Genomic DNA, 26,255 nt, shown 5'->3' with positions numbered 1-26,255 from the left:
ATCTTCTGTTTTGATGAAATCCACCCTACCTTTTTCTTTCTCTCTTTCTTTCTTTTCTTCCCCTTATTAATTGGCCTATCTTCCCAAATCAGAGAAAACATTCAAACTTTGTGTGCTCATTTTTTTTAAATATTTTTTTTAGTTGTAGTTGGACACAGTATCTTTATTTTATTTATTTTTATGTGGTGCTGAGGATCGAACCCAGGGCCTCGCATGTGCTAGGTGAGCGCTCTACAGCTGAGCCACAACCCCAGCCCTGTGTGCCCATTTTTAATGTGTTTTGTTTGGTCATTGTGTTTTATAGCCTTGTGGGCTTTTCATTGGCTGTTATCAATATGTTACATTGTTGCCATGCCGTTGACGTTCATGTCAATCATGCCATGACTTTCTTTACACATCTTGTTATATTGGATAGAGTGTAAGGAGCCTGAGGGTGCAAACAGGGAAGCAAGTTGGAGATTATTGGGATAATGTGATGTTCCTGAGGTTGTGGCTCTTCTAGGTAGAGCACTCGCCTAGTACATTCGAGGCACTGGGTTCGATCCTCAGCACCACATAAAAATAAACAAATAAAATATATATTGTATTCACCTACAACTACAAAGATATTTTTTAAAAAAGAGAGAGATGATGATGGACCAGACAAAAGTTCTAGACATGGCAAGAAGCAGTTTGATCTGGAAGTATTTTGAAGGTAGAGGGACAGTGTGGGATAGTCTGAGCATCTAGAAAAGTAGAATTGCCATTCACTGAGAGGGAAGGACTGCAAGAAAACACATTTGTGGAGAAATTTAGGAGCTTGGTTTTGGAAGGTAAGTATTAAATTATTAGGCATCTCAGTAGAGGTGTCTGTTTGACAGTTTATAGATTTATAGGAGTCTTAAGGGAAATAGTCTAGAATAAAGATGCATACGGGTGACGTTTAAAGCCATGAGAATGAGGTCACTGGGGTGTGACGGTAGATAGAAAAAAGAGATCCAAAGCCTGATTCAAGCACTTTGATGCTTAGAAGTGGAGGAGATAAAGGAACCAGTAAAGGAAACAGGAGCAGCCAGAGGGGTGGTAGGAACACAGAGGAGACTGTGGGATCCTAAGAACCAAGAGACAAAAAGGAATTATCTGGTATGAGAGGAATCAAGTCTGTCAGATGCTGTTTGGCAGCACTGACAGTGAGGGGAGGACTAAGAGTTGGCCACTGGCTTTAGCACCACATCGGAGCCGTGATGGAGCAGTAGGAGTGAATGGCTGGCTGAAGGGGAACAGAGGGAAGAGACGAATATCGACAGTGTAAGCATAGCAAGGGCACTTTGTTTTAATGGAAGAAATATGAGCAGGAGCTAGAATGGGACTTGGGATCAAGAGAATGTTTTTTCAGATGAAAGTGTTAACACCATACTGGTAAAGTCCAGTAAAGGAGGTAAAAATTGATGATAGAAGAAAAACAAGACACTTGTGGAGCACTGTTTCAGTCACCATGTGCAGAAGCTGTGCAGTGGCTATGTGGTAAGATTAGCCTTAGCCAGGGGCACAGATGGGCAGAAAGGGTGGCAGACCTGTTCTGACAGCTTCTGTTTCCTCACTAAAATGGGGAGCTGAGTCGCCAGCTGAGAGTAGAATGGAGGAAGAGGTGGTAGAGGTTTGAAAAGAGAAAAGGCATGAAGCCATCATTTAAGAAAGTGGGAGAGTGGCTAGACTAGACACGGCCACCGTGACTGCCATGCCCGCTGGAGATTAATGTTCATGAATGCATTTTTTTTCCAGCCGTGTCCATCTGTAATGGTGTGGGCATGAAGTAGTTGGAAAATGAGATTTAAGCAGTCATAGTTCAGCTTGGTGAACAAGAGAAGAAAGAAAGAATTTGTGGGTATCTGTAAGGGAAGGATTTTAATAATTGACCTTAGGCATTCAGCGTGACACAGAGAAAAGAAGAGACGTAGGGAAATGCAGAACAGTGAATGGGGTAAGAAAGCTGGATTATAAGTCCCAGAGGGCTGGAGGATTGTTTGAATTAGGGTTCAGCAGGGTGGAGCTGGAAAGGTCAAAGGAGGTGGTTAAAGAAGAAGATACTTCAGATTCTGGAGGAGATGAGAGTCCTGGAAATACCGAAGTCTGAGGTATGTCCAGTGGATGAGTTAGTGATGGAAAACAGGGGACACGATCATTCAAGAAGAAAACAGGGAACTAGGAATCCAGGATTTGAGAAGTATTACCTTGTAGGTACTGAAATCACCATGAAACATGGCTGAAGTAGTGACAGATGACAGTGGGTGATGAGTTAAAATCCTCAAGAAATGAAAGGGAGTGAGTGACCCAGAGGTCTGCAGATGCCTACAGAAAGTGGAGGTAGTGAATGATAGAGGCTGGTAACGCGAGATTCAAAGCTGAGTGTTTTCAGGACAAGGGAATAGCAGTGAAAAGCTAGGAAGACATCTGCCCCACCCTATCCCAGAGGTCTACAGGGACAGCTGGGCCCTTAGACAAGAATCAGGTTTCAGTCACAGCAAGGTGGCAAAGAGCGTTATTGAAAAGGCTGGGGGTGATGGAGGCGCAGTGACAGAATTCCAGGAGGCAGGGAGAGGTAGACAAGGGTGTTGCAAAAGGCCAAGTGCAAAGCCTGGAAACCAAGACCAGGGAGCAGTGGGTGACCTAGGAGGCGGGGCTTGTGGAGACTTGTTGGGATTAGTTCTGATGGTCCCAAAGCAGATGGGTGGTGGCAAGGCAAGGTGGGAGAGGAAAAAAGGAGGGTGCCGCCAGATCCCTGTGTAGTCTTTGGCTCTTTTTCTGTTTATCCAAGACCAGATTGGTTTTCCATCTTAGTTTACAGTGGGAGGCCTGGACATTCGAGTTTCTGTGCACTGCACAGTCAGTATCCATGGAGGATGTCATCTGAGCTCCTAGGTCATTTCCCAAGTTCAGTGAATAACTCTGTATACTAATTCAGATATTAGAGCATTCCTTTTTGGTAGTTTTTGGTGAATATTACTTTCTTGTTTTGGTAATCTAATTTGATGTTTAGCATGCCTCCTTTACGCTGGGAGTCACTCAAGTCTAATCATGGTGCTTCTCTGCTTAAAATCTTCAGCAACTCTCTGCCCCTTAGAAAATGAAACCCGGACAGTTCTGTATGCCAAAAAGCCCTTCAGCTTCCTGCCTTCAACCACCACCCCACGCACCTCCGCTAAACTGTACAGTTTCATGTCCCTAACATGCAATAGCATTTCATGCTCCCTACCTTTAAAAATGTTCTTCACTTAGCTTAAAATGTCCTTTCATTCTCCCCCTCAAGACGAATTCTTCCCACTCAATGCTCAGCTCAGCTGTTACCTTCCTGGCTGGTGCTCATGAGCAGGTTAGAGTCCTTCAGTTTCTGTCACATGTTGCATGTTTGACTGTTTTAGCTCTGTCTACAGGGTTCATAGTCCTGTCTCTACATTTTTTAATTATCCCTCTCTATACCTAATTATACCATGATCTCTTTAAAGACAGCACCTTATTTTAATTCCTTTCCATCCCCACTTCTAACATCATAGTGAGAGAAGGTGTTAAAAACCTCTGTGTGCAGCATTTCTTGCAACCCTCATAGGAATCCCACTTTATAGATGAGGAAACTGGAGCTTGGAGAGGTAAAATAGCCTGTCCAGGACACAGTGCTAGAAAGGAATTTGAACCCATACGCTCAGGATCTAAAAGCTCATAAGTTCTTTCTGGCACTTCATGCTGCCAAATTAAAACCAAACCCAACATTTGGGAGTTGATTTTAAAATAGGAACTTTTGTATTTGCTCTAATGTTTTGTTACTGTATTATAGAATCATTGTGATAAATGAATTAATTGAGATCATCTCTTAAATTGGGTTCCTTGAGAATAAGACTGGGATTTTATGCAGAAGATTTACTTAAAAGTGCCCTTGGGAACAGAAGTAGCAGTGGGGCAGAGGGATAAGATTCAGCCTTTCCTTCCTTGGGGACTTGCGGAGCTGGGATTGCCTTTCAGAGGCATGGCAAGGTGAGGTGAAGGGACAGTCCTTGGATGCTGGCTTCTTTCAGGGAGCCTGGTTACCTTAGGCAAGACAGCACCCTTCAATCCAGGGGAGGTTTGTGCCTTGGTTCTGAAGGAGGATCTACTCCTGCACCTGGGTGTATACTCCAGTGTAGTCTGATGATAATTTTAGAAACATTTTAATGAAATGTTGAAAAAGAAATTAAAAATGTACAAAGAATTCTATGCAGGTTCAGAATAGCCCAGACTACAAAACTGCAGAATATTTTTCTTCTTATTTTTTTATTTTCATGAAGATTTATTTAGTGCCAGCATTCTTAGGTTAATTCTTCTATTCATTGCCATTTGTACAAGATGTATTATAATTGGGGAGATTCCATTTCTTTTTCTGTAATTTGATCCAGATATGGAACCTCTCCTTATGAAAAAAATGAAATGAAGAAATTCCCTTAAGTGTTTTTGTTTATGTATTCTAATGTTTTCCAATAGGCGTGTATTGCTTTTATAGTTGGAAGGAACACATGGTATGTTAAAGAAGGACATTTAGGAGAAAGACAGTAATAAAATCATTTTGAATATAATTAGAGACAGATTACAAAATTAGAAAATTGAATGTGGTTGAGAAATTCATAGTATTTCCAAAAGTAGCATTTAATATTTAATTTAAAATTATCTACTAAATAAATCTACTTGTAACTTGGAAAACAAGATAAACAAATCATTATCCAAAAGAACTGAATGACAGTTCTTTGCATTCTTTATCATTTCTTAGGGATGTATAATCTTCAGAGTAACAGATACAAGAAATTGAATACTTAATGCCAGTCCACACCTAGTTTTCCCTGGCCTCAGTCCTGTTAGGGTGTATCCAGAGGCATCTACCCATTTTTGGTGTCACAATTTTCTGATTTTTTATTTTGAACTAATTTCAGATCCTCAAAAAAGTTGTATAAAAAAAAATAGTAGAGTTTCCAAATATTCCTCACCCAGCTTTTCCTAATATTATCTTACATGACCATAGTACAATTATTAGAATTAGGAAGTTAACATTGTTAATGTTATTACATAAACTATAGATTTGTTTAAATATTTGAGTTTTAAGTTTCTTATATTGTTTTCCTTTTTCTGTTTCAGGATCCTAAACAGGATCCCATATTGCATTTATTCTTCTATAGTCTCCTCCCATCTTTTAATGATCCCTTAGTTGGCTTTTGTTTGTCCAACAAACACTTGTGAATGGATTGATCATTATTTTTTAGCATTTCCCCTGAGGTGGGTTTGTCTGGTGTTTTCTCATGACTGGAATGAAGTTGTGCATTTTGTGCACAACTGCCACCAAAATGATGGTATGTCCTTCACACACCAGATGTTGATGTTTTTTAGTGGTGTACTGGTAACCATAACCACTTGGTTAACATGATATCTGCTAGGGTCCCCCTCCTTCAGTGGAATAACTGCCTTTCCCTTTGTAGTTAGTAAATGGATTAGCGGAGAGTCTTTGAGACAATGCAAATCCTATTTCACCTCAGATTTCCCCCATTTATTTTAGCAACCATCATTTACTTTGCTTGCAGTAGTTATTAATGTAATGTTTGCCTAATGATAATTTTCCTTTTCTTTTCATACTGTCTTTGTAAATTGGAATTCATTAAAGTTCTATTAGAAAAAAAACTGCCCCTTTTCCTCCCATTTGTTTACTTACTCAATTATTTATATCAGTATGGGTTTAGGAATATTAATCCTATTCTGACTAAAATTTACTACCTTTACTCTCGTTGCTTCAGCTTTGGCCACATGGAGCCTTTCGAGTTGGCACTTGTGTTTTAATAGACTTATTAAAATACTTCTGAGCATTTCACTTTTTGGGCATTTCCTTAATTTTGGTGACACAAGATAGCTCAGGTTCATCTTGTATGTTCCCTGCCCCAATCCTGGAAGCAACCACTTCTCCAAGGAATTTGGCTCTTTTTATTAGAAAGTTGTGTTTAAAACAAGGGTCCCTCATTGGTCCTGAGTCAGAGCTTCTTCGAAGAAGTGCTGCTTCCTCCTCATCACTGCTGCCCCAGTCCTGGGCCCTTTCCTTTGGATTTCTGGTTTAGCCTCCCTGTATTTCTTTTGCTTAAATGAACAGATACACATTTTTTCTGTCTTCTTCTTACTATTAAGAATAATATGATCTAATCTCTCTTTTGTGCTCTTCTTAACACTACTTCCTCTATCAGTTAATAGAGTTTTTCTTCATTCTTTTTTTCAGCATTCTAGTACACCACTGTGTGGATGTGTAGTGCCAGCTACTGTCCTGTGGATGAGCTAATGTAGGTCACTTCCAGTATTTACAAACAGTGCTTCAGAGAGTAGCCGTGTTCACAGGTGTTTTCATGAACCTTGTTTATCTGTGCTTTACCGTTATTAGTTAGATCTGGCTTCAAAGTGGAATACTAGAAGTGGAATTGCTGGGTAGAAAGACAAGTGCATGTGCAGCTTTGCTAGACATTGCCATATTTTTCTCCAAAAGGATGGCACACCTCTATATTCTTGTCAGCCACGTAGGAGTACACTTGCCATGGCCACAGTTAAAGAATGTGTAGGCATTGAAATTTTAGCACATTAAGCAACAGGTCATTTTGAAAATTCTGGGTTTTCACTTAAATCCAGTGTTTTATTTCCCCGTATTTTTTATTGGTGGATTATAGTTGTCCACAGTGATGGGATTTATTGTCTATACATACTTCCATATAGCAATATCACTTGGCCAATGTCACTCCCGAGCACTTCTCCCTCCCGCCCCTGGACCCTTTCCTCTGCTGACCTCCCTTTGGTCATCCCCACCCCTTCCACCTTTCTTTTCCTTTGTCTCTCTAGTTTCCATATACAAGAGAAAACATGTGACCTTTTACCTTCTGAGTTTGACTTATTTTGCCTAACATGATGGTCTCTAGTTTTATCCATTTTCTTACAAATGACATAATTTCTTTTTTTTAATGGCTGAATAAAACTCCCTTGTGAATATATATTACATTTTTTTGTCCATCCTCTACTGATGGACACCTAGGCTGGTTCCATAGTTTGGCTATTGTGAATTGCCCTGGGCGTGCATATATCACCATAGTATGATGACTTTAGTTCTTTAGGATAAGTACTGAGAACTGGTATTGCTGAGTCATAGGATGGTTCCATCCCTAGTCTTTTTTTTTTTTTAATATTTCTTTAGTTGTAGTTGGACATAATACCTTTATTTTATTTATTTATTTTTATGTGGTGCTGAGGATCGAACCCAGGGCCTCACACATGCTAGGCGAGCGCTCTACCGCTGAGCCACAACCCCTGCCCCATCCCTGGTCTTTTAAGGAGCTTCCCTACTGATTTCCATAGTGGTTGGACTAATTTACAATCCCACCAATAGTTTAAGTGTTCCATTTTCTCTACACCCTCTCCAGCATTTATTATTATTTGTATTCTTGCTGACTGAAATTCTGACTTCTGACTGGTGGGAAATGGAATCTCAGTGTAATTTTGATTTGCATTTCCCTAATTGTTAATGATTTTGGAACTTTTTTTTTTATATATTCAGTGGCCATTTGTATTTCTCCTTTTGAGAAGTGTCTCTTTAATTTGTTTGCCCATTTCTTATTGGATCATTTAATTTTTTTTTTTTGGTGTAAATTTTTTTGAGTTCTTTATATATATTATGTATTAATTCTGTGTCAGAAGAGTAGTTAGTGAAGAATTTCTTCCATCCTGTAGGTTCCTCTTCATATTCCAGCAATGGCTAGGCACTAAACAGGAAACTTTGCTGTGCAGAAGCTTTTAACTTGATGTCATCCCATTTATTAACTCTTGGCATTATTTCCAGAGCTCTAGGGGTCCTAATGAGAAAGTTGTGGCCTGTGCCTATATGGTGTGTGTTGACCCTACATTTTCTTTTAGGAGTTGCATAGTTTTGATCTATTTCAAAGGTTGGTAGGTCTTTGATCCATTTTGAGTTGATTTTTTTGTGCAGGGTGAAAGGGAAGGCTCAAGTTTCATTCTTCTACCTATGGATAACCAGTTTTTCCAGTACTGTTTGTTAAGATTGTCTTTTGGAGGAAACCCTTACAAATTCATTCTGTGAAGTTAGTGTCACTGTGAAACCAAAACTAAACGGGCACTTCAAGGAAAGAAAACTTTAGACCAATATCCCTGGTGAACACAGGTGCAAAAATTCTTTATAAAAAATACCAGCAAATAGCGTACGAAAGCATATTAAAAAGATACTGCAGCTGGGCATAGTGGTGCATGCCTGTAATCCCAGCAGCTTAAAGACCGAGGCAGAAGGATCCCAAGTTCAAAGCCAGCCTCAGCGATGGCTAGGCACTAAGCAAGTCAGTGAGACCCTGTCTCTAAATAAAATACAAAATAGGGCTGGGGAATATGACTTCAGTGGTCAAGTGCCCCTGAGTTCAATCCCCAGTACCAAAAAAATTTTTAAAAAGATAGTGCACCATGATCAAGTGGGGTTCATCCCACGGATGCAAGATTGGTTCAACATACAGAAATTAAATAAGTATAATTCACAACATCATTAAACTCAAAAGACAAGAATCACACAATTATCTCAATAGATGAAGAAAACACATTTGATGAAATACAGTGTCCACTCATATTCAAAACACTAGAAAAACTAGGGATAGTAGGAACATACATCAATATTATAAAAACTCTATATGTTAAACCCAAGGCCAACATCATTCTGAATGAAGAAAAAGTGAAAGTATTTCCTCTAAAAACTGGAACAAGACAGGGATACCCTCTTTTACCACTGCTGTTTGACACACTCCAACTCTGGCCAGAGCAGTTAGGCAAAAGAAAGAAATTAAGGGGATACCAATAGGAAAAGAAGAGCTCAAACCATCCCTATTTGACAATGATATAATCCTATATTTAGAAGGCCCCCAAAACTACACCAGAAAACTTGTAGAACTCAAACAAATTCATCAAAGTAGCAGGATATAAAGTTAACAACATAAATCAATTGTGTTCTATACTCCAATGATGAATCAGCTGAAAAGAGAAATTAGGAGGACTACCCATTCACAATCACCTCAAAAAAAAAGAAGAAAAAAACACTTGGGAATTAATCTAAAGAAAAGAGTTACAATGAAAACTACACAACACTAAAGAAAGAAATTAAGAATGCCTTAGAAGATGGAAAGATTTCCCATGTTCTTGCATAGACAGAATGAATATTGTCAAAATGGCCATGCTACCAAAAGTGCTATGCAAATTTAATACAATTCCTATTAAAATTCCAAAGTCATTCTTTACAGAAATAGAAAAGGCAGTTACAAAATTCATTTGGAGAAATAAGAGGCCCAGAATAGCCAAAACAATCCTTAGAAAAGTGAAGCAGGAGGCATCACAATACAAGACCTTAAATTACACTGCAGAGCTATAGTAACAAAAACAGCATGGTTTTGGCACAAAAACAGATATGAAGACCAGTGGAATAGAACAGAAGAGACAAAGACAAATTCACACAAATACAATCTCACACTAGACAGAAACGCCATAAACATACATTGGAGAAAAGGTAGCCTCTTCAACGAGTGGTGCTGGGAAAACTGGAAATCCATATGCAGCAGGATGGAATTTAACACCTCTCTCTCACCCTGCATAAAACTCGACTCACAGTGGATCAAAGATCTAGGCATTAACGGCTGGTAGAGAACGTGCTTCACATGTGTGAGGCACTGGGTTCGATCCTTAGCACCACATAAAAAGAAATAAAGATATCATGTCCATCTACAACTAAAAGAATTAAAAAAAAACTAGTCATTAGGTCAGAAACCCTGAACCTACTGGAAGAAAATGTTAAACCCAACACTCCATCATGTCAGCTTAGGAACCAAATTCCTTAATAAGACTCCTAAAGCATAAGAAGTAAAATCAAGAATCAATAAATGGGATGATATCAAACTTAAAAAAAAAAAAAAAACACTTCTTCACAGCAAAGGAAACAATCAGGAGCATGAAGAGAGAGCCCACAGAATCGGAGGAAAATCATCGCCACCTATACTTAAGATAAAGCATTAACTCTAGGACACATAAAGAACTCAGAAAAACTTAACACCCAAAAAACAACCCCATCAATAAATGGGCAAAGAACTGAACAGAAGCTTCACAGAAGAAATATGAATGGGTCAATAAATATATAAAAAAATGTTCAATTTTTTTTCTAATCTAATTTTTCTAATCTCTAGCAATTAGAAAAATGCAAATTAGAACTACACTGAGATTTCATCTCCAGTCAAAATGGCAATTTATCAAGAACACAACAAATGTTGGTGAGGATGTGGGAGAAAAGCATAGACTCATACATTTCTGGTGGGACTGCAGATTGGTGCAACCACTCTGGAAATCAGTATGGAGATTCCTCAGAACATTAGGTATGGAACCACCATTTGACTTGGCTATTCCACTCGTAGGTATATATTCAAGGCAGCTAAAATCAGCATAGTACAGTGAAGTGGCCACATCAATGTTTATAGAAGCTCAGTTCATAGTAGCCAAGCAACTAAGTGCTCTTCAACAAATGAATGGATAAAGAAAATGTGGTATATATACACAGTGGAATATTACTCAGCCATAAAAAAGAATGGCTGGTAAATGGATGGAGACTAGCATGCTAAGTGAAATGAGCCAATCCCAAAAAACCAAGGCAGAATGTTCTGTCTGATATACAGATGCTTAACATATAATGGGAGGCAGTGAACAGAATTTAAGTGGGTTAGACAAAGGGGAATGAAGGGAAGAGAGGAAAATAGGAATAGGAAAGACAATGAAATTAAGACAATGGAATTAACTTTCCCATGTACATATATGAATATACCACAGTGAATCTCCGCACCATGTTCATCCACAGGACCAGTAAATTACTTCATGTTTGTATAAATATGTCATGATACACTGTTATATGTAACTAAAAAGAACAGATAAAAATTTTTTGAAAGCATGAAGGGCAGTGTTGGGGCAGGGGCTCTTTTCTCCCGTGTATTTTTCAGCACCTTTGTCAAGGATCGGATGACTATAGGTGTGGAGGTTTGTCTGTCTTCTTTTCTGTACTACTGGTTTGTGTGTGTGTGTGTTATGTGACAGCCATGCAGTTTTTGTTAGTATAGCTCTGTAGTATAATTTGAAGTCAAGTGCCTCCAGCATTGCTTTTTTTGGCTTAAAATTGCTTTAGCAATTTCTGGGTCTTTTATCTTTCCAAATGAATTTTAGAATTGTTTTTACTAGTTCTGTGAAGAATGTTATTTGATATTTTGGGAACCGCATTGAATCTGAATTGCTTTTGGTAATATGGCCATATTAACAATATTAAGTCTGCTTATCCATGAACATGGGAGATCTTTCCATATTCTGAGGTCTTCTCTAATTTTTTTCTGCAGTGTTCTTTGGTTTTCATCGTAGAGGACTTTCACCTCTTTGGTTAGATTTACTCTTACATATTTAAAAAAATGTTTTTTAGGCTACTGTGAATGGAATTGTTTTTCTGATTTCTTTGTCAGCTGATTCACTGTTGATATATAGGAAAGCTACTGAGTTTTGTATGTAGTAAATCCAGTTATTTTGTTTTTATTATTAGCATATATTAAAATAAGTAGGCATATTACCAGTCCCTTACATTTTTTTTTAATTTATCTAATGATTTTTTTTTTTTCATTCAAGGTCTTGCTCCTTTGGTCTATTTGACAGATGAATGTCATAATTTATTGGCAATAAAGTTTTGGATCGATCTTAATGAAGACATTATTAAACCTCATGTGCTAATTGCTGCAAGCAACCTGCAGTGGCGTCCAGAATCCAAGTCAGGAATTCCTACTTTATTTGCTGGAGATTTCTCCACGTTCTCTAGCAGTCCAAGAGAGGGCCACTTTCAACAGAGGTTAAACAAAATGAAAAATACTATTGAGGTAAAATTACTTTCATCTTTACCACAAATTTTGGTAATTGTCTCCTATTTTGATGGTCCAACATCAAGGAGAAATGACTTATGAAAATTAAGTAGTTGAGGTCGTATTTAAGATGAGGTTTCACTCCATATTAATTACCCACAAACCTGAGGAGACAAGGGACTGGGCAAATGACCAGCTACTGGGGAGAGAAGAGTGTCTTGAAGGGAATTGAGTTCAGAGATAGAAACCAGCTAGGCAGACTAGAAACTGGAATCAGGAATATGAGTTCCCTGTGGTTCATAGCAGTCGGCCTTGTGATTAATTAATCATGTGACCACAAATTTACATTTATATTCTGTATCTTGTATCTTAACAGTTTATCCCTCTTTGATTTCAATGAATCCCAAATAGACTCTAGAATTACTTTCCCTAGGTCATATATGCGTTTTATGTACTAATATTAGCGTTTATTGTGCTTACTCTGTGTCAGGCTTTGTTCTAAGCCTGAGTCATTTAATTCTCCCCAAAACCCTATGAAATGGGGAAGTGTTTTTTGCATTTTATTGATGAGAAACAGAAGTTAAATGGCTTGTCCTTTATTATATGCCAAGTTGGAAGGACCATGATTCACACTTAGGCCATCTGAATGCAGAATTCAGAACTCTTTAACTACTAGGCAGGTGCTGTCTCCCTGTAAAATTTTGCGTTTTATAAATTGATAACTAGTAACAATTTATTTTTTAAAAGGGTAACTCTGTAGTTTAAATGTGCAAGGTGTGTTATTCAAAATTTGTGCAAATAACATTTTAAAAGCATCAGTAGCTATCATGTAAAGGAATTTTGTGTTTGTATTTTGCTTAAAAAATCTCAATATGCATAGTGGAGAATAATATTCTGATTTATCTAGTTTCTGAATTGTGGGTAGGAGTTGCATTCATTATTTGGAGCTCCTATGGGGTTCCTACTGCTTTTATCCCAGATTTTTAAAGCTTTAGGTTAGGTGTAAAATTGCTGGGATTTGGCCAGTTGTGGCTCCTGAAATACCAGTTCCATGTAGTTTAACCTGAATGTTATTTCAGTTAATGCTTGGGACAGAGAATGAGTGAGGCACTTCTTTGGTTTTACCTCCCCAACAAGGACTCAGTGGGAGTGATGGGTTTCCAGCTGTGAGTAGCATATAGAATGGAAAGTGAGGTTCCACTCCAAATCCAGTGTCATGATAATCTTCCTGGTGATTGGGAAGATCTCTTTCATCTTTTTCCTTAACACACACACACACTCTCCCTGTCCTTTTCCACTCTTTTTTCTGTTTCTCACTCCTCAGCCCCTTCCTTCAACAGCTAGGTGCCCCTAAATCACTGGTGTGTGTTTTGAATTTTGTATTGGCATGTTCGACAATTGCTGTCAAATTTCAGTTGTCTTGTTGTTTGTTTCTGGTCTGAACTTATTATTTTTGGTCTTAAAGGAAATAACTTGCTGGAAACATTAATTCTGAGTTTATAACTCTTCCAATTTGTTTTCTCAGAATATTGACATATTTTGCAATGATGTAGAAAAGAAACTTATGCATCTACTTAATGCAAATGATCCCAAGTGCTCCACCCCTAATAAAGAATACACATCAGAGCCACACACTACTCAAACAGTCCTCAGTACAGGAAATAAGTTTCTGGTAAGTTCATGTAAATTTAAGAAATATTATATATGGAGGCAATGATATATTCTGGTGCATATGTGACATGGTAAAAATGTGATTAAAGTTAATTAGAAAGTGTGGTTAATTAGTAGGCAGCTGCTGTTGGTAAAGGCTACTTGAAAATTGTTTATTGAAATAGCAATTTTAGGGGCTGGGGATGTGGCTCAAGCGGTAGCGGCGCTCGCCTGGCATGCGTGCGGCCCGGGTTCGATCCTCAGCACCACATACCAACAAAGATGTTGTGTCCGCCGAGAACTAAAAAATAAAACATTAAAAATTCTCTCTCTCTCTCTCTCTCCTCTCTCTCTCTCTCTTTAAAAAAAAAAAAAAAAACTAAAAAAAAAGAAATAGCAATTTTATAAAATTCTTTGGGGGCAAACTACAAACAAGTACTTTAATTTTTAGCATTCTAACTACATGTTAGATTAAAAAGCCCATTAGGGCTGTTTCTTTTTTGCTAGAAGAGCTCTTCTTTACCATTAAAGTTCTTTGTTTGTTTGTTTATTTATTTTCCTTTTCTTTTCAGAATCAGGCATTGAACCCAGTGGCGCTCTACCACTGAGCCACAACCCTAGTCCTTTTTATTTTTTTGAGACAGGGTCTTATTAAGTTGCAGATTGAACCTGCCATCTTCCTGCTTCAGCCTGAGTAGCTAGGATTACGACATGGCTTCCTTAGAGGTGTTTCTAAGCTCAGTTTAACTCATAAAATCACAGTGGATGTAAATCAAGCTAAAGTCTTTACTATTGGTTAAATAGCTAACACATGCTAAGTGTGGCTAGGTTAACACATTTAATCTTTACAACAACCCTATGAGATAAAAGCTATTTTGCACATGAGAAGACTATGGCATTGGAGAGGTTGTAGAGAGACACAATACCTTTATTTTTTTAATTTGTTTTATTTTTATGTGGTGCCAAGATCAAACCCAGTGCCTCATGCATGCTAGGCAAGTGCTCCACCACTGAGCCTAACACCAGCCTGAGAATGTAGTATTTTTAAAGAAAGGTTAATTTGATTTTGTTTTAAGTACTGTTACGTAATTATGATAGGCTTCTTTTTAATTTGTTTTATTAGATGACTTCTCCTAATAGTGAGATAAATTATCAGAGTCCATTATCACTTTGTACGCCAAAAGGGAAGTCTGTGTCCACGCCTGTATCCACTCGCATGACCTCAAAGTCCTGTTCTAAAGGAGAGAAAGAGATTGACGACCCAAAAAACTGCAAAAAGAGAAGAGCCTTGGATTTCTTAAGCAGACTTCCTCTACCTCCGCCTGTTAGTCCTATTTGTACATTTGTTTCTCCTGCTGCACAGAAGGCATTTCAGCCACCACGAAGTTGTGGCAGCAAATACGAAACACTTATAAAGAAAAAAGAATTGAATTCTCCTCAAATGACTCCACTTAAAAAATTCAATGAAATTTCTCTTCTGGAAAGTGATTCAATACCTGATGAAGAACTTGCACTGATAAATACTCAAGCCATTCTGTCTGGTTCAGCAAGAAAAAGTCAACTATCTCTCAGTGACTCCATGAGGACTGCCCCCTCGGGTTCAAGGGACTCTCTTAGACAGAAAAGACACATGACATCACTGGTCAGAGATGAAGAGAATTCCCAAAACAGCACAGAAGAATGTGAGACCAGTATTCAGGACACAAGTGCAATAAGTAATATGTCTAAGAGATTGCAAAGGCAACAAAAATGAAGACAATACATTAGTTATTGACTCGGTCTTTCCAGTTTGTAAGACATGCACAGTTTCAAACTGCACATCAGTATTTGTATAAAAAGACATGAGATGGTTTCAGATTTACCGAAGTATTTGTATGTCATAGAGACATTCTTTCCTTGATTCTATTCTGGTATGCTTTTATTTCAATTGTCTACCTTAACTGTATTCAGTAACTAATCCAAAAAATCTTATTTAAATCTTTGATTGGATTGAATCACTACAGTGTTATAAAAATAAATAAACAGACTGTTTTCTTTTAGACTGTGTCATTGTATAATTAAAACAAAGTTCTTAGTACAGTTATTTTGACTTATAGTTACTTTAGAAATTTTTTCTTGTTTTAAAGAGGGGACCTCCTATGAAATAGTTTTCATATGCATAATGCATGTGTTGGTTTTGCTGTAGTTCCGTCGTTTTCAAAAGTCAGGATGAATAGATATGTAGAGTTTTCTTCTGACCAATTCTTCATCCTTAAGTCAGCATGACTACAAAAAAAAAAAAAAAAATAGAACCCTCAAGTGTAAAGCCTTTGTATGATTCCATTGTGGCCTCTGAAATTAAATTACTTCAAGAGTTAATCTTTTTTAAAACAGTCATCCAGACTGCAGTCTCAGAGATAGTCTTCCTCTCAAGTTGTACTGCTTCTACCTGCTGTGTCTTCAGCACCATCCCAGGACCTGAAATGCTCTTCCCATGAAGCCCACCAAGGCAGAGGTTGGCAAGTTGAATTAAGATGATATTCTGTTTCTTAAGATTTAAACAGGAAAGGGATACAGCAGTTCCAACTAAGAGTTAATAGTATGAAGATGTTTGTAAGTCAGGTGTTTTTAACATATCCTAAATTTATATGTAATATTTGTTCAAATCTAAACACATTTCAAAACTAACAATAAATTCTTCTAAAATCGAACTATTTCCTTCCTTAACTGTGATCCATTATTTTTCTCTCCTCCAAAAAGCATTCATATAATCGTCTATTCTTCTATTCTTAAGTATTCTACTGGTCTTGTTAATGTGATTTAAGTTTTGTCCATAACGCAATTTGGTCTTCACATCCTGATTGTTCTCCTAATGATCCACTCTATATTGGATAAAACTAGAGTTTCATGTGAACAGGAAGGAGTTTAAAGATTCAGATTTCCTTTCTGAATCCTAGAAAACAAACATGCTATTACCTCCTCCATTCTCATTCATACTACTTGTTACTGAAATAATCTAATGTACACACTTCTTTTTTAAATTATAAATAACATCCAAGCTACATGAATAAAATATGAGGTTTGAGTATATTATCCCCCCAAAAGTAACAAATTAATGATTACAAAATCAACAGTGTATGCTGCATGATAAGGAATAAGTGGTAAAAACAGTTTGTGTTATTCAGCAATCACTTAGTGAGAGCCTACTGTGTGAACAGAGCACTTGCCAGCCCTATAAATAATGTAAACAGTAATACAAGTCGAAGTTGGGTGTTCAAAGATTATATAAATTAGAAGCCATGGGAGTTGAAAACTAGGCCACTTCCAAATGGGATAAAGTTGGTGGCATTTAATCAGTTACTTTAATGCTTCTAAACCAAGTATTTCACGAGTCTTCTAAGAAAAGAGATTGGCCAGGAACTCTTTTAGAACCCAATAATAACTCTGGATCTATAACCCAGAGCCACTTCTCCATGAGGGCCACTTCCTCAATCCAGGTGAACCAGAAACCCTAATGAGAGAGTTAGCCAAATCAGGGACTTGAATCTGATTTCTACTGCTCCTGTGGTATTAAAGGATGGTAATTCTAGTTTGAGTTCTCTGACACTTCTCCCTAATCTGGGTGAGTCAAGTTATCCACATTGAGCAGGTTCTACAATAACCTTACCAAGACACCCAGAATAACCTAGACCTGGAAATTGAGTTGTTAGTATTACAGGATTGTATGCTATGTTGAAACACAGAATTTAGCAAAACTATAACAGCAGGTTAGATTCATTCAAATTTACTATTTTGTTTGTCAGTCAAGCTTGTTATTCAAAGATAACCAATCTTTAAAATGTTAATGGAGGGACTGGAGTTGTGGCTCAGCAGTGAGTGCTGGCCTAGCATGTGTGAGGCTGGATTCAATCCTCAGCAACACATAAAAATAAATATAGTATCGTGTCCAACTGTAACTAAAACAAATATTTTTTTTAAAATATTATAGGGGCTGAGGTTGTGGCTCAGTGGCAGAGAGCTCGCCTAGCATGGACAGGACCCGGGTTCGATCCTCAGCACCACATAAAAAAAATGAAGGTATTGTGTTGTGTCTATCTACACCTAAAATAAATAAATAAATGTGTATTTTAAAAAATATTATAGATGCATTACAGAGAAAAATTACAGACACATTGCTAGTAGTTGACAAGATGTTGAGTAGATTAACGGTAGTAGATAATGGGTATATTAAAGGAAAATCATCTCATGTGCACAGGTTTAGATAAGCAAGAAAATATAAGGTTGCTTTTGTCTTTACATTTATGCCTAATATTAGAGAAGATTAGTAAATAAGCATATGATATAGTTATTGTATGACTGAATTTCTTGAGATTTAGGTAAAATTTTTTATTGTTGAGCCAAAAAAACTCAATGACAAATCCATATAAACGCAATACAATATGCCATTTTAATAACCATAAAAGCACCATTATATAAGACACTTAAAATTATACTTCACAGAACACCAGGAAAAAAAAAAAAGCTGTTGGCCAACAATAAACAGCATACATTCTACACGATCTTGTCTGTCATGGTCTCACACCAAATTAATCTGATTCCAATCTGTTGGAATTTAATTTGGATTCACAGATAAATAACACCACGGAAAACATGAAGACTGCTCATCCTCCAGTGAGCATGGCTTTTACATATCCTTGCATGGTCTATATCCTGGGCTGCTTTATTTCTTTGCACGGCTAAACATTTGGGCTGCCAACTAATTACACACATCTATAAGCATAATTTTAGAAATTAGATCTCTTAAAAATTGCTGTTTTATGAAGTCAGATTTTATTTACACTAATAGACAACAGCCAAAAGTTGTTTAATCCTGTTGAAAAAAGTAGTTAAACACAAGGTGTGATTTTAAATAACACTGATTTTCCTCAACTTGTATAGCTATTAAAGATTTGACATTTTTAACAGTGATTCATCTTTAGAATAAAGGAATATTTCCCAAAGTGATCACTTTGAAAGACAATATTTCCTTACATATATGTATGCTTTCTTTTTGTTTCAAGGGAAAATCAGTATCATTGATGAGTCACACATCTCACTTTTTAAAATACATAGTTTATCAAAGTAGGAATAGCACTAAAACCTTTTCTGCCTCTCCCTTCTCCCTAACCCTTCCAACTTTCCCGGTGGAGATGAATTTTCTGAAAAAATAAATGGATTACTTCAGACAAAGTGGTACTGAAGCTTATATATAATATAAACAAACACTTTGTTTTATTTATGAACCTATGCAACTAATTGATCACGTTCTTGGGTATGTTCTTAGACTTCAGGTTCAAATTACTTCTTTCCCTTAGAGCAAGATTGTAATCAAATCTGAAAAATTCCCAGCATCAGACCATGTATACAGGTGCACTTAACAAATGCTTGTTGAAGATAATGAATATAATGACCTCTGCTCAGGAATTTTTGGGTTCAACTATTTACACTGGAATTGGAGTTTTGGCTAAAACTAAACAAAGAATAAATACCAAAAAATTGAAGTAAAAACTTATTTAGGAAAATTTGGAATGGCTGTAAGATAGGCCTCTAATATCCATGGTGACAACCACCCCTTCTGCTAAAGGAACTCTCATTTGTGAAGCTGCCATGAGCCCTCCGGTTTGGGAACTCTGCGTAGGAATGCCAGTATCTTGAACCATTGGAAGGCGATGCATTATTCCTGTCCTGGTTTCTGTTCATTCTGCTTGGTTTTTCTGCATGAAGTACACTATAAAAGGTAACATCATGTTCATACCGTTCTTTCATTCGGTGTATTTTTTCTCTTGGGACTCCATGAATGTTTCTTCTACATGAAAAAAATGCAAATATGTAGTTAAGGCAGAATATCAAAATGAATTACTTGTGCTTTACAAGTCCTGCATTGCATAGATACTACACTCTCCGTCCTGGGGATATCTGTGGCAAAACATAAAATTTTGCTATTCAGTTATCTCTCAGGCTCTGCTCCTGTTTTTCTGCTGCCCTACACACCCCCAAAATATCCTAAGGCTGGCTTCATAAATGTTTTGTTTTTGGTAATCTCAATCATGTGCTTCAAAATATGAAGAACACCATGAGATTTTTTTCAATTATATATTCGCCAGTTAATATTGTTTCAGGTCAACTAGTCCCCAGTACAGTTAAACAATGCTTACTAAAACAATCTTAAAATCTAGAAGGCATGGGGCTGGAGATATAGCTGTTGGTAGAGTGCCTGCCTTGCATATACAAGGCTTTGGGTTCAATACCCAGCACCACACACACACACACACACACACACACACCAAAAAAAAAAAAAAACTAGTAGGCACAAGAGTCAGTTGGGCATATAATTAGAAGTATAATTATTACCAAAGATTTCGACTACAGAATGGAGTCTATGAACTACAGTTTAACACCTCAGGCACTCCTGATGGAGGTGTGATTCACAGACATGTTGGAAACACTATCAGCTTATAACCAAAAGATGAACTGGCCTTAATCCTAAAAAAGTCAATTCCAATCTCACTGGTTAACTTTATTATACTGACATCAAATAACACAAAGAGTAAATATCAGAACTCATGCATTCAAAGTCAAGTTAGTACTATTTGGACATTTATTGCTGTATAAGTTAGAAGCAGCATCTAAACCATAAATGAACTACACAATGTTCAACATCTAAAGATTTTTATTTAGTCTAAATGCAGAAAACACCATCAACATGTGCAATCCCATGCAAAGGAAAGTGCTTTTAAATGTTCATTAATGAAGAAGCAATTTAGCAGAATGTTAAATAAGTCCTTTTAAAGGACCAAGTCCAAGCCGATATGTTGCATTTAGCATTATATTAGAAAACTGACCCAAAACTAACATCTTCACATATAATATTTCCAAAGTTATCAATTTCCAAGAATTACCATTTCTGGCCTGAAAACTACCAGTCCATTTCCAGCCTGAAAAGATTCTTTTGTTCGGTCTGAAATACCTGAAAATAGCAGGATACATAATGAGGAACTAGAAAAACAAAGAAGTACCTTGCTAACTCTTGAACGTTGAATTTCCAGCGAGTGTCAGGTTCTCGGAATATAACTTCATAGTTATTTTCAAGTGCCTGATTTTTCAAAAGTACATAAAACATTGAAGACATAGTATGTATGTTTGGGAATGTTTATGCTGCCATTTAACATTTACTACAAATCTTTTCTAAATTTCTTTTGTTTTACCAGTAATCCAATGCCTTAATTTATCTGAATACAATTGGTTTATTACCATACTTAGCCACTCTCAGATTATATTATGCTTCCCAGTGATAAATTTTGGTCAATTTTATCTAATATGGAGGAATTTAACACCTTTAAAAGTAGATCTGAACTAATTTAAAATGTCCCAAACACAGGTGTGAGCAATGTAGACTTATTTCCGCCAAATACCTTGTCCTTTTCCTCATGACTTGATTTAGAAAATCATTGTCACAGAAACATAGTTCATGAAATAAAAGTGATTTCCATATGATTCACATAATTTTCCTTCCAAAAATAGCTCTACCTGCTATATAATATAGTTTGACCCCAAGCACTGTGTCCCATTCCCTTGAGTTTAGAAAACTACTACAGTTCTCATATAACTATCCAAATATTCTTTGTACACATAAATCAAATACTGCTTTATCTCAAACTGAACTTTCTGTTGTCGCTTTTGTTTGCTCTGTTGTGAAATACAGAATGAACAAATCTCAGTAAAACAATTTCCTCATAAGTAGGTAGGATGAATAAGTTCTTATGTACTATTACACAGAAGGGTATTAATATGTAAAAATAGCTACAAGAGAGGATTCTGAATATTCTCATCACGAATTACAAATATTTGAGATGATGGGTGACCTAAACATCTGGAGGTGATCATTACACATTGTATACATGTACTGAAACATCACACTACACTCCATAAATATGTCCAAATATTATTTGTAATTAATGTATAAATTTAAAGATTTCTTCTTCATTCTTTGGGCACTTCTAATTAGGGAAGGATTCAACTGTCATACCTTGAAAACAATTTCTGGGGCTAAATAGCTGCGGATGAGTGAAGTCACTCTCAGCTAATGCCCAACTCCAGGTTTTGAGTTGTGCCTGAATTCACAATTCCTCAATGCCCTGTTCATTTCCAGCCTTTCAATCATAAACTGAAGTAACCACCAAGTTGATGTTCATTCTTTAATACATTTATGCAAGTCTCACAGTCTGGGCCAAAGTAGAACTGATTAAAGTATCATTAGAGAAAAATCACACCTGTAGGTATGCTATTTTGCTCCAAATGTAAAAGAAGCCTAAAAATAGATTTTGGAGCCCAGTGTGGGAGACATTCATCTCAGAATTAAAAGTGGGAATTTTGTGTGACATAAGTAGAATAATACTTAGCTGTCAGCTTCCTGCCCCACCCTGTAGGTTTGTGGATCTTCTTCTATCCACTAGGGAGTGAAAAATTATTAGCATAAGAGACAATGTACGTCTGAAAAAAGATCAGAATGGAGACCTGAGTTATATGTTTATATTTGTACTCTACTACCTTCATAAGGTTATCATGTTGATACCAAATCTGTTTTTAAACAAAACAATCCTATTGCCCCGGAACTTCAGGCAGTAACAACAGTACACAGTGCTGAAATCCCAGCTCACCAAGGGAGGACCTGTAACCCTGCTAGTGCATCATCTAGTCCTGTAAGTTTCAGTGAGTGCCCCTCTGTGTGGAAAATATCCAAGACTGAAAAACTATCAATAATTCAAAGAAATGATTATTTACCAAGGACTATGTAAAAATTGTACCCTGAGATGAAAGAAACATCTCAGCAAATTTCAGCCATTGAACAGAGAAAAAACTAAAACTTTACCTGCTCCCTGAAAGAACTATTGTTAGTAAATGTGATATCATGGAAGATCAGAAAAAAAGGAAAGAACAATGTTTCGACTTTCTCACAAAATGTCCACAACTGAAAATTCAGAACATTTCTTCCTACCATGACTGCATAGGGCTTCATTTCCCAGGCGTGGAGGTTGGTATTATCAATAATAATGGGGGATATGCCTCTCCTCATTGCTTTTCTTGCTGCAACACAATGTTACATAACAGTGAACAACAAGCAACAATCAGAAAAGGGTGATTGAAATCCATATCTCGTCATTTTTTGTTATAAGATGTCCTCATTACACAATTTATTGCCACCTATTTCAGAACCCATTATCAGTAATTTCCTTATGGAATCTAAAGATGTTATTATACTCTGGCATTCTGATTGGGGGGGGACAGCAGAACTTTTGATTAAGCTCCTTTCATAAAACATATTCAATCTAAAGCAGCTACAGTCTATGCACACAACAGGGATTTTGGAAAGGAATTCATCACCTCTTTTCTGGTTCCATTCATGAGCTTCCTCCAGGAAGTCAGGATTGAACTCATAGGCACCATCTTCCCTGAAGAAAAAATCATCCGTGCTGAAAATCAGGGCCCTGGGAAAGTCATGTTGCAATTGTCTAGAAAGTGGAGAAATGAAAGAGGGATTTTTTTTTATTATATGCATATTCATGGTAGAAATGATTTCCTTCCATCTCTAATGTTTAGCATTTTATAATACTGAGACCACCAGGTTTTGAGTTGTTGAACTTCAATTTAAAAAAGGGAAATGCTTATCATCTCTGGAAGGCATCTCCCCTAACTGGAGTCAAGAAAGGGCTGAGAGGCGTTTTGTGAGTGTTGCCAACCCTTGAAACTAAGAGGCTGCTGGTCACCACCACTGCCTCTGAGGCAACCAGGACTGACTCGAGGTGAAACTCGAAGGCTAAGTTGAGGGTGTGTTGGCTGTCTTTCCTGTTGGATACCATCCCCCATGACCATTCCTTTCCAAGGCACCAGCATCCTCCTGAGACTTGCCCATGGGTGCCATGCCCCATATTCAGCCGTTCCCTAAACTCTTACCTGTCCCATTTCCCTTGAGTTCTGTTCTCTGCTCTGCTTCCTGCCCCACCCTGAGGACCCATCTGAGAAACTAGTTCTTGCTGAGATATGAGTTGTGGCCAAAAGTGATGTGTGTGCACTACCCTATTAAGTGACATATTTACATTTTAGCAATGACCTAAACCAAATGGAGAAAAGCACAAGAGAGGAAAAGAGGTGAACCCAATATTCCCCATGCCTTCCTCATCTCTACCACTCTGGGTCTAAATATGAAAGTAGCACAGACAAAAAGGGAAAGCCATAATGTAGCACCTCTTTTAATACAACAAAATAAAACAAAAAGGGGGTGATATGTTCTGCACAAACTCCAAAGAGAAGATGTTTCCATTTGAAATCCTTGGACAACTTTTTGGTGGAAGGTGGGTATTACACCAGGAAGTAACTGGGAAGCTCACTGAGCCTCCTTTCCTTGTTTGTAAAGTTGATGCTAATGAGCTAATAACAGGGGAAACACCTAGTGCAGCACCTGACACTGGCACACAAGTGTGTGTGCCCTTCCTCTGTCCCTATAGCACTTGCCAGAATGTCTCTCCATTCCAAACAGACTTAATGGCAAATAGAAAATATATGGTCACAACAGTCATGCTCAGAATAAGAAGATATCTACAAGTTAGGGATGGGGGAAAGGTTGGAGAAAGACAAGAGCAGAAGATGCAAAAAGAAAGCAGAGCTATTCAGTTCTTTTCTATTTTTTTTAAGAAAAAAAAATCTCAATCCAGAAAGAATATGGAACTGCAGGTTATTCATGGCACCTGAGTTGCTCTCCCAGAGCTAGATTCAATTCTTGACTCTTCCACTATCCAGTCATGTGGTCTCATCTCTCTAAGCTTGTTTTCTTAACTGTAAAACACAGATTACAATCCCTACCTACTAAAATAAGCTTTTGGTAAGACAAATGGGTTGTAATGGGAAAACATTTTTATAAAGGATAAGGCACTTTACAAATGTAAAGTACTGTTATTTTGTTAGTAATAATAACAACAAGGGCACATTTACCCAACCCAGACTGTTTACATGCTATAGTAACAAAAATACACTGGAGTACATACATGCAGTAATCTTTTGGGTATTGCAATAGATGAGAGACAAAGACAAAAATAAAGCAAATGCTTCAATATTAAAGAGTAAAATACGCTTTCCAGAAATAACAAACAAACATCTCTGGCAAAAATTCTTTAGAAAGTATAACAGAAGGAAGCATAGGGAGTTGAAAAGGTAATTCCAAACCAAGTATATTTTCCTTGTCAATGGGCTATGGTGATACTCAGGAAAACTCAACGGACATGATATCTTGATTTCAATAGCAATCTCACAGTTTCTCTTGACAGATACCTTTGTGGGGAAAATGTAGGCTCTAAGAGAATATATTTTAATATCCAAAGACTATTAATTAGTCAACCTGTTAGACATTTATTGAGCTCTTAACATGTGCCAAATGCTGTGTAAAGTGTTAAGGTACAGAAATAAACTTACTGCTATCAAGAATGCACAGCCTACTAGCCAAGGAGCTAAACCTCCCACAGCTAGTGTGGCACACCATGGAAAAAGCTAAACCAACCAGGCACTAGGGAGCAGGAGCAACAAGTTCTGACAAGAAGAGTCTTGCAAAGGAGGCAACATTTCACTTGGACCTTAGGAGCTGGAAAACAATTTCACATCTTGCAGAAAGGGCTGAGAGCATGGGGGGTAAGATAAGAAGGAAGCAAACGCTTCAGGGCCTGTGAGGAGTAAGGAATTATAGGAAAATGAGACTAAAAGTGGTAAATCACATCTGAACCACTGGTTTCAATTCTGAGTACCACAAATTCAAAGAGATATTTGATAAGCTGAGCAAAGTCCAGAGAACAGTGACCAAGTAAATATAAGGTCCACTAACCATGGAAACCATGTCAGAGGAGCAAAGATTGACAAAGAATCTGGGTTATTTAAGGTGAAAACAAATGGTAAACAGTGATTCCTAGTACTTATCCTCAGATGCTGGAAGTCTGTTGTGTAGAATAGGGAATGAACTTATTTGGGGATCAGCACTGGGGCTGGGCTAATCGTGGCAGTTCTGCTGGTCTTACCTGGTCACTCATACAACTACAATGAGTCATTGCAATGCAGGGGCAGAAGGAGCTCAGAGGGGTCCAAACAGGCCTCCCACAGGCCTCTGGTGCTCTTGGCTGTTGGCTAGCTCTTGCTCCACCTGGCTTCCCATCCTCAAGGAGGCTGACCCAGGCCTCTTTACAGACAAGCCCATGGCAAGAGGGCTGGAGTGCATTTTACTAGGCTTCCACAACACTGCGTTGGTCCAAGCTAGTTACTTTGCTAGCCTGCATTAAAAGGGCAGAAAAATATTTTCCACTTCTGGAGGGAAGGGGGAGCAAAGAAAATGTGGCAACTTTTAGTTGACCACAGATGTAAAAAGTGGCAAGAGAGAAGGGAGAAGTAGAAAAAGGACTGAATTAAAAAAATATTCATAGTCTCCATAATAATTGTCTATTATTGACTTTAAAGATATTCAAACCGAAAAGTCTAAGTCATAAGTCCAAACCTTAACCTCCAATACCAACAAATATTGTTAAAGATATCTTAGAAAAAAATTAAGGATAACAGTAGATGCATTTTCAGATATGAATATTTTTTAAGGTGTGTTTATATTTGCAAACACTATAAATTTTT

General features: G+C 37.4%; 2 protein-coding genes across 6 annotated transcripts in view; one reads left to right on the top strand and one right to left on the bottom strand.

The window, feature by feature from the left end:
• Nucleotides 1–15,622, top strand: part of Brca2 (BRCA2 DNA repair associated) — a 70,527-nt gene extending 54,905 nt beyond the window's left edge. The window contains exons 24-26 of the mRNA XM_040281619.2: nt 11,707–11,951; nt 13,459–13,605; nt 14,707–15,622. Coding sequence (XP_040137553.2) covers nt 11,707–11,951; nt 13,459–13,605; nt 14,707–15,336 — 1,022 coding nt within the window. The 3' untranslated portion in view covers nt 15,337–15,622. The remainder of the gene's footprint in view (nt 1–11,706; nt 11,952–13,458; nt 13,606–14,706) is intronic.
• The window catches only part of N4bp2l1 (NEDD4 binding protein 2 like 1), a 48,071-nt gene that overhangs the window by 3,822 nt on the left and 17,994 nt on the right, over nt 1–26,255 (bottom strand). For 2 of the 5 annotated variants that reach the window (XM_078016142.1, XM_078016143.1), the window contains exons 2-5: nt 22,983–23,110; nt 22,597–22,685; nt 20,618–20,694; nt 19,357–19,407 (exon numbers count right to left, since the gene is read on the bottom strand). In XM_078016142.1, the coding sequence (XP_077872268.1) occupies nt 19,357–19,407; nt 20,618–20,694; nt 22,597–22,685; nt 22,983–23,110 (345 nt within the window). Of the gene's footprint in view, nt 1–44; nt 15,849–17,933; nt 19,408–20,500; nt 20,569–20,617; nt 20,695–22,596; nt 22,686–22,982; nt 23,111–26,255 lie in introns of those variants that run through there. The other 3 variants (XM_078016141.1, XM_005317079.5, XM_040281618.2) reach the window with 3 other exon arrangements.

The sequence above is a fragment of the Ictidomys tridecemlineatus genome, chromosome 6 (genome assembly GCF_052094955.1).
Source record: "Ictidomys tridecemlineatus isolate mIctTri1 chromosome 6, mIctTri1.hap1, whole genome shotgun sequence".
Classification (NCBI taxonomy): Eukaryota; Metazoa; Chordata; class Mammalia; order Rodentia; family Sciuridae; genus Ictidomys; species Ictidomys tridecemlineatus.
Note: the sequence above shows the minus strand (reverse complement) of the source record. Positions and strands in the feature narration are given on the sequence as shown.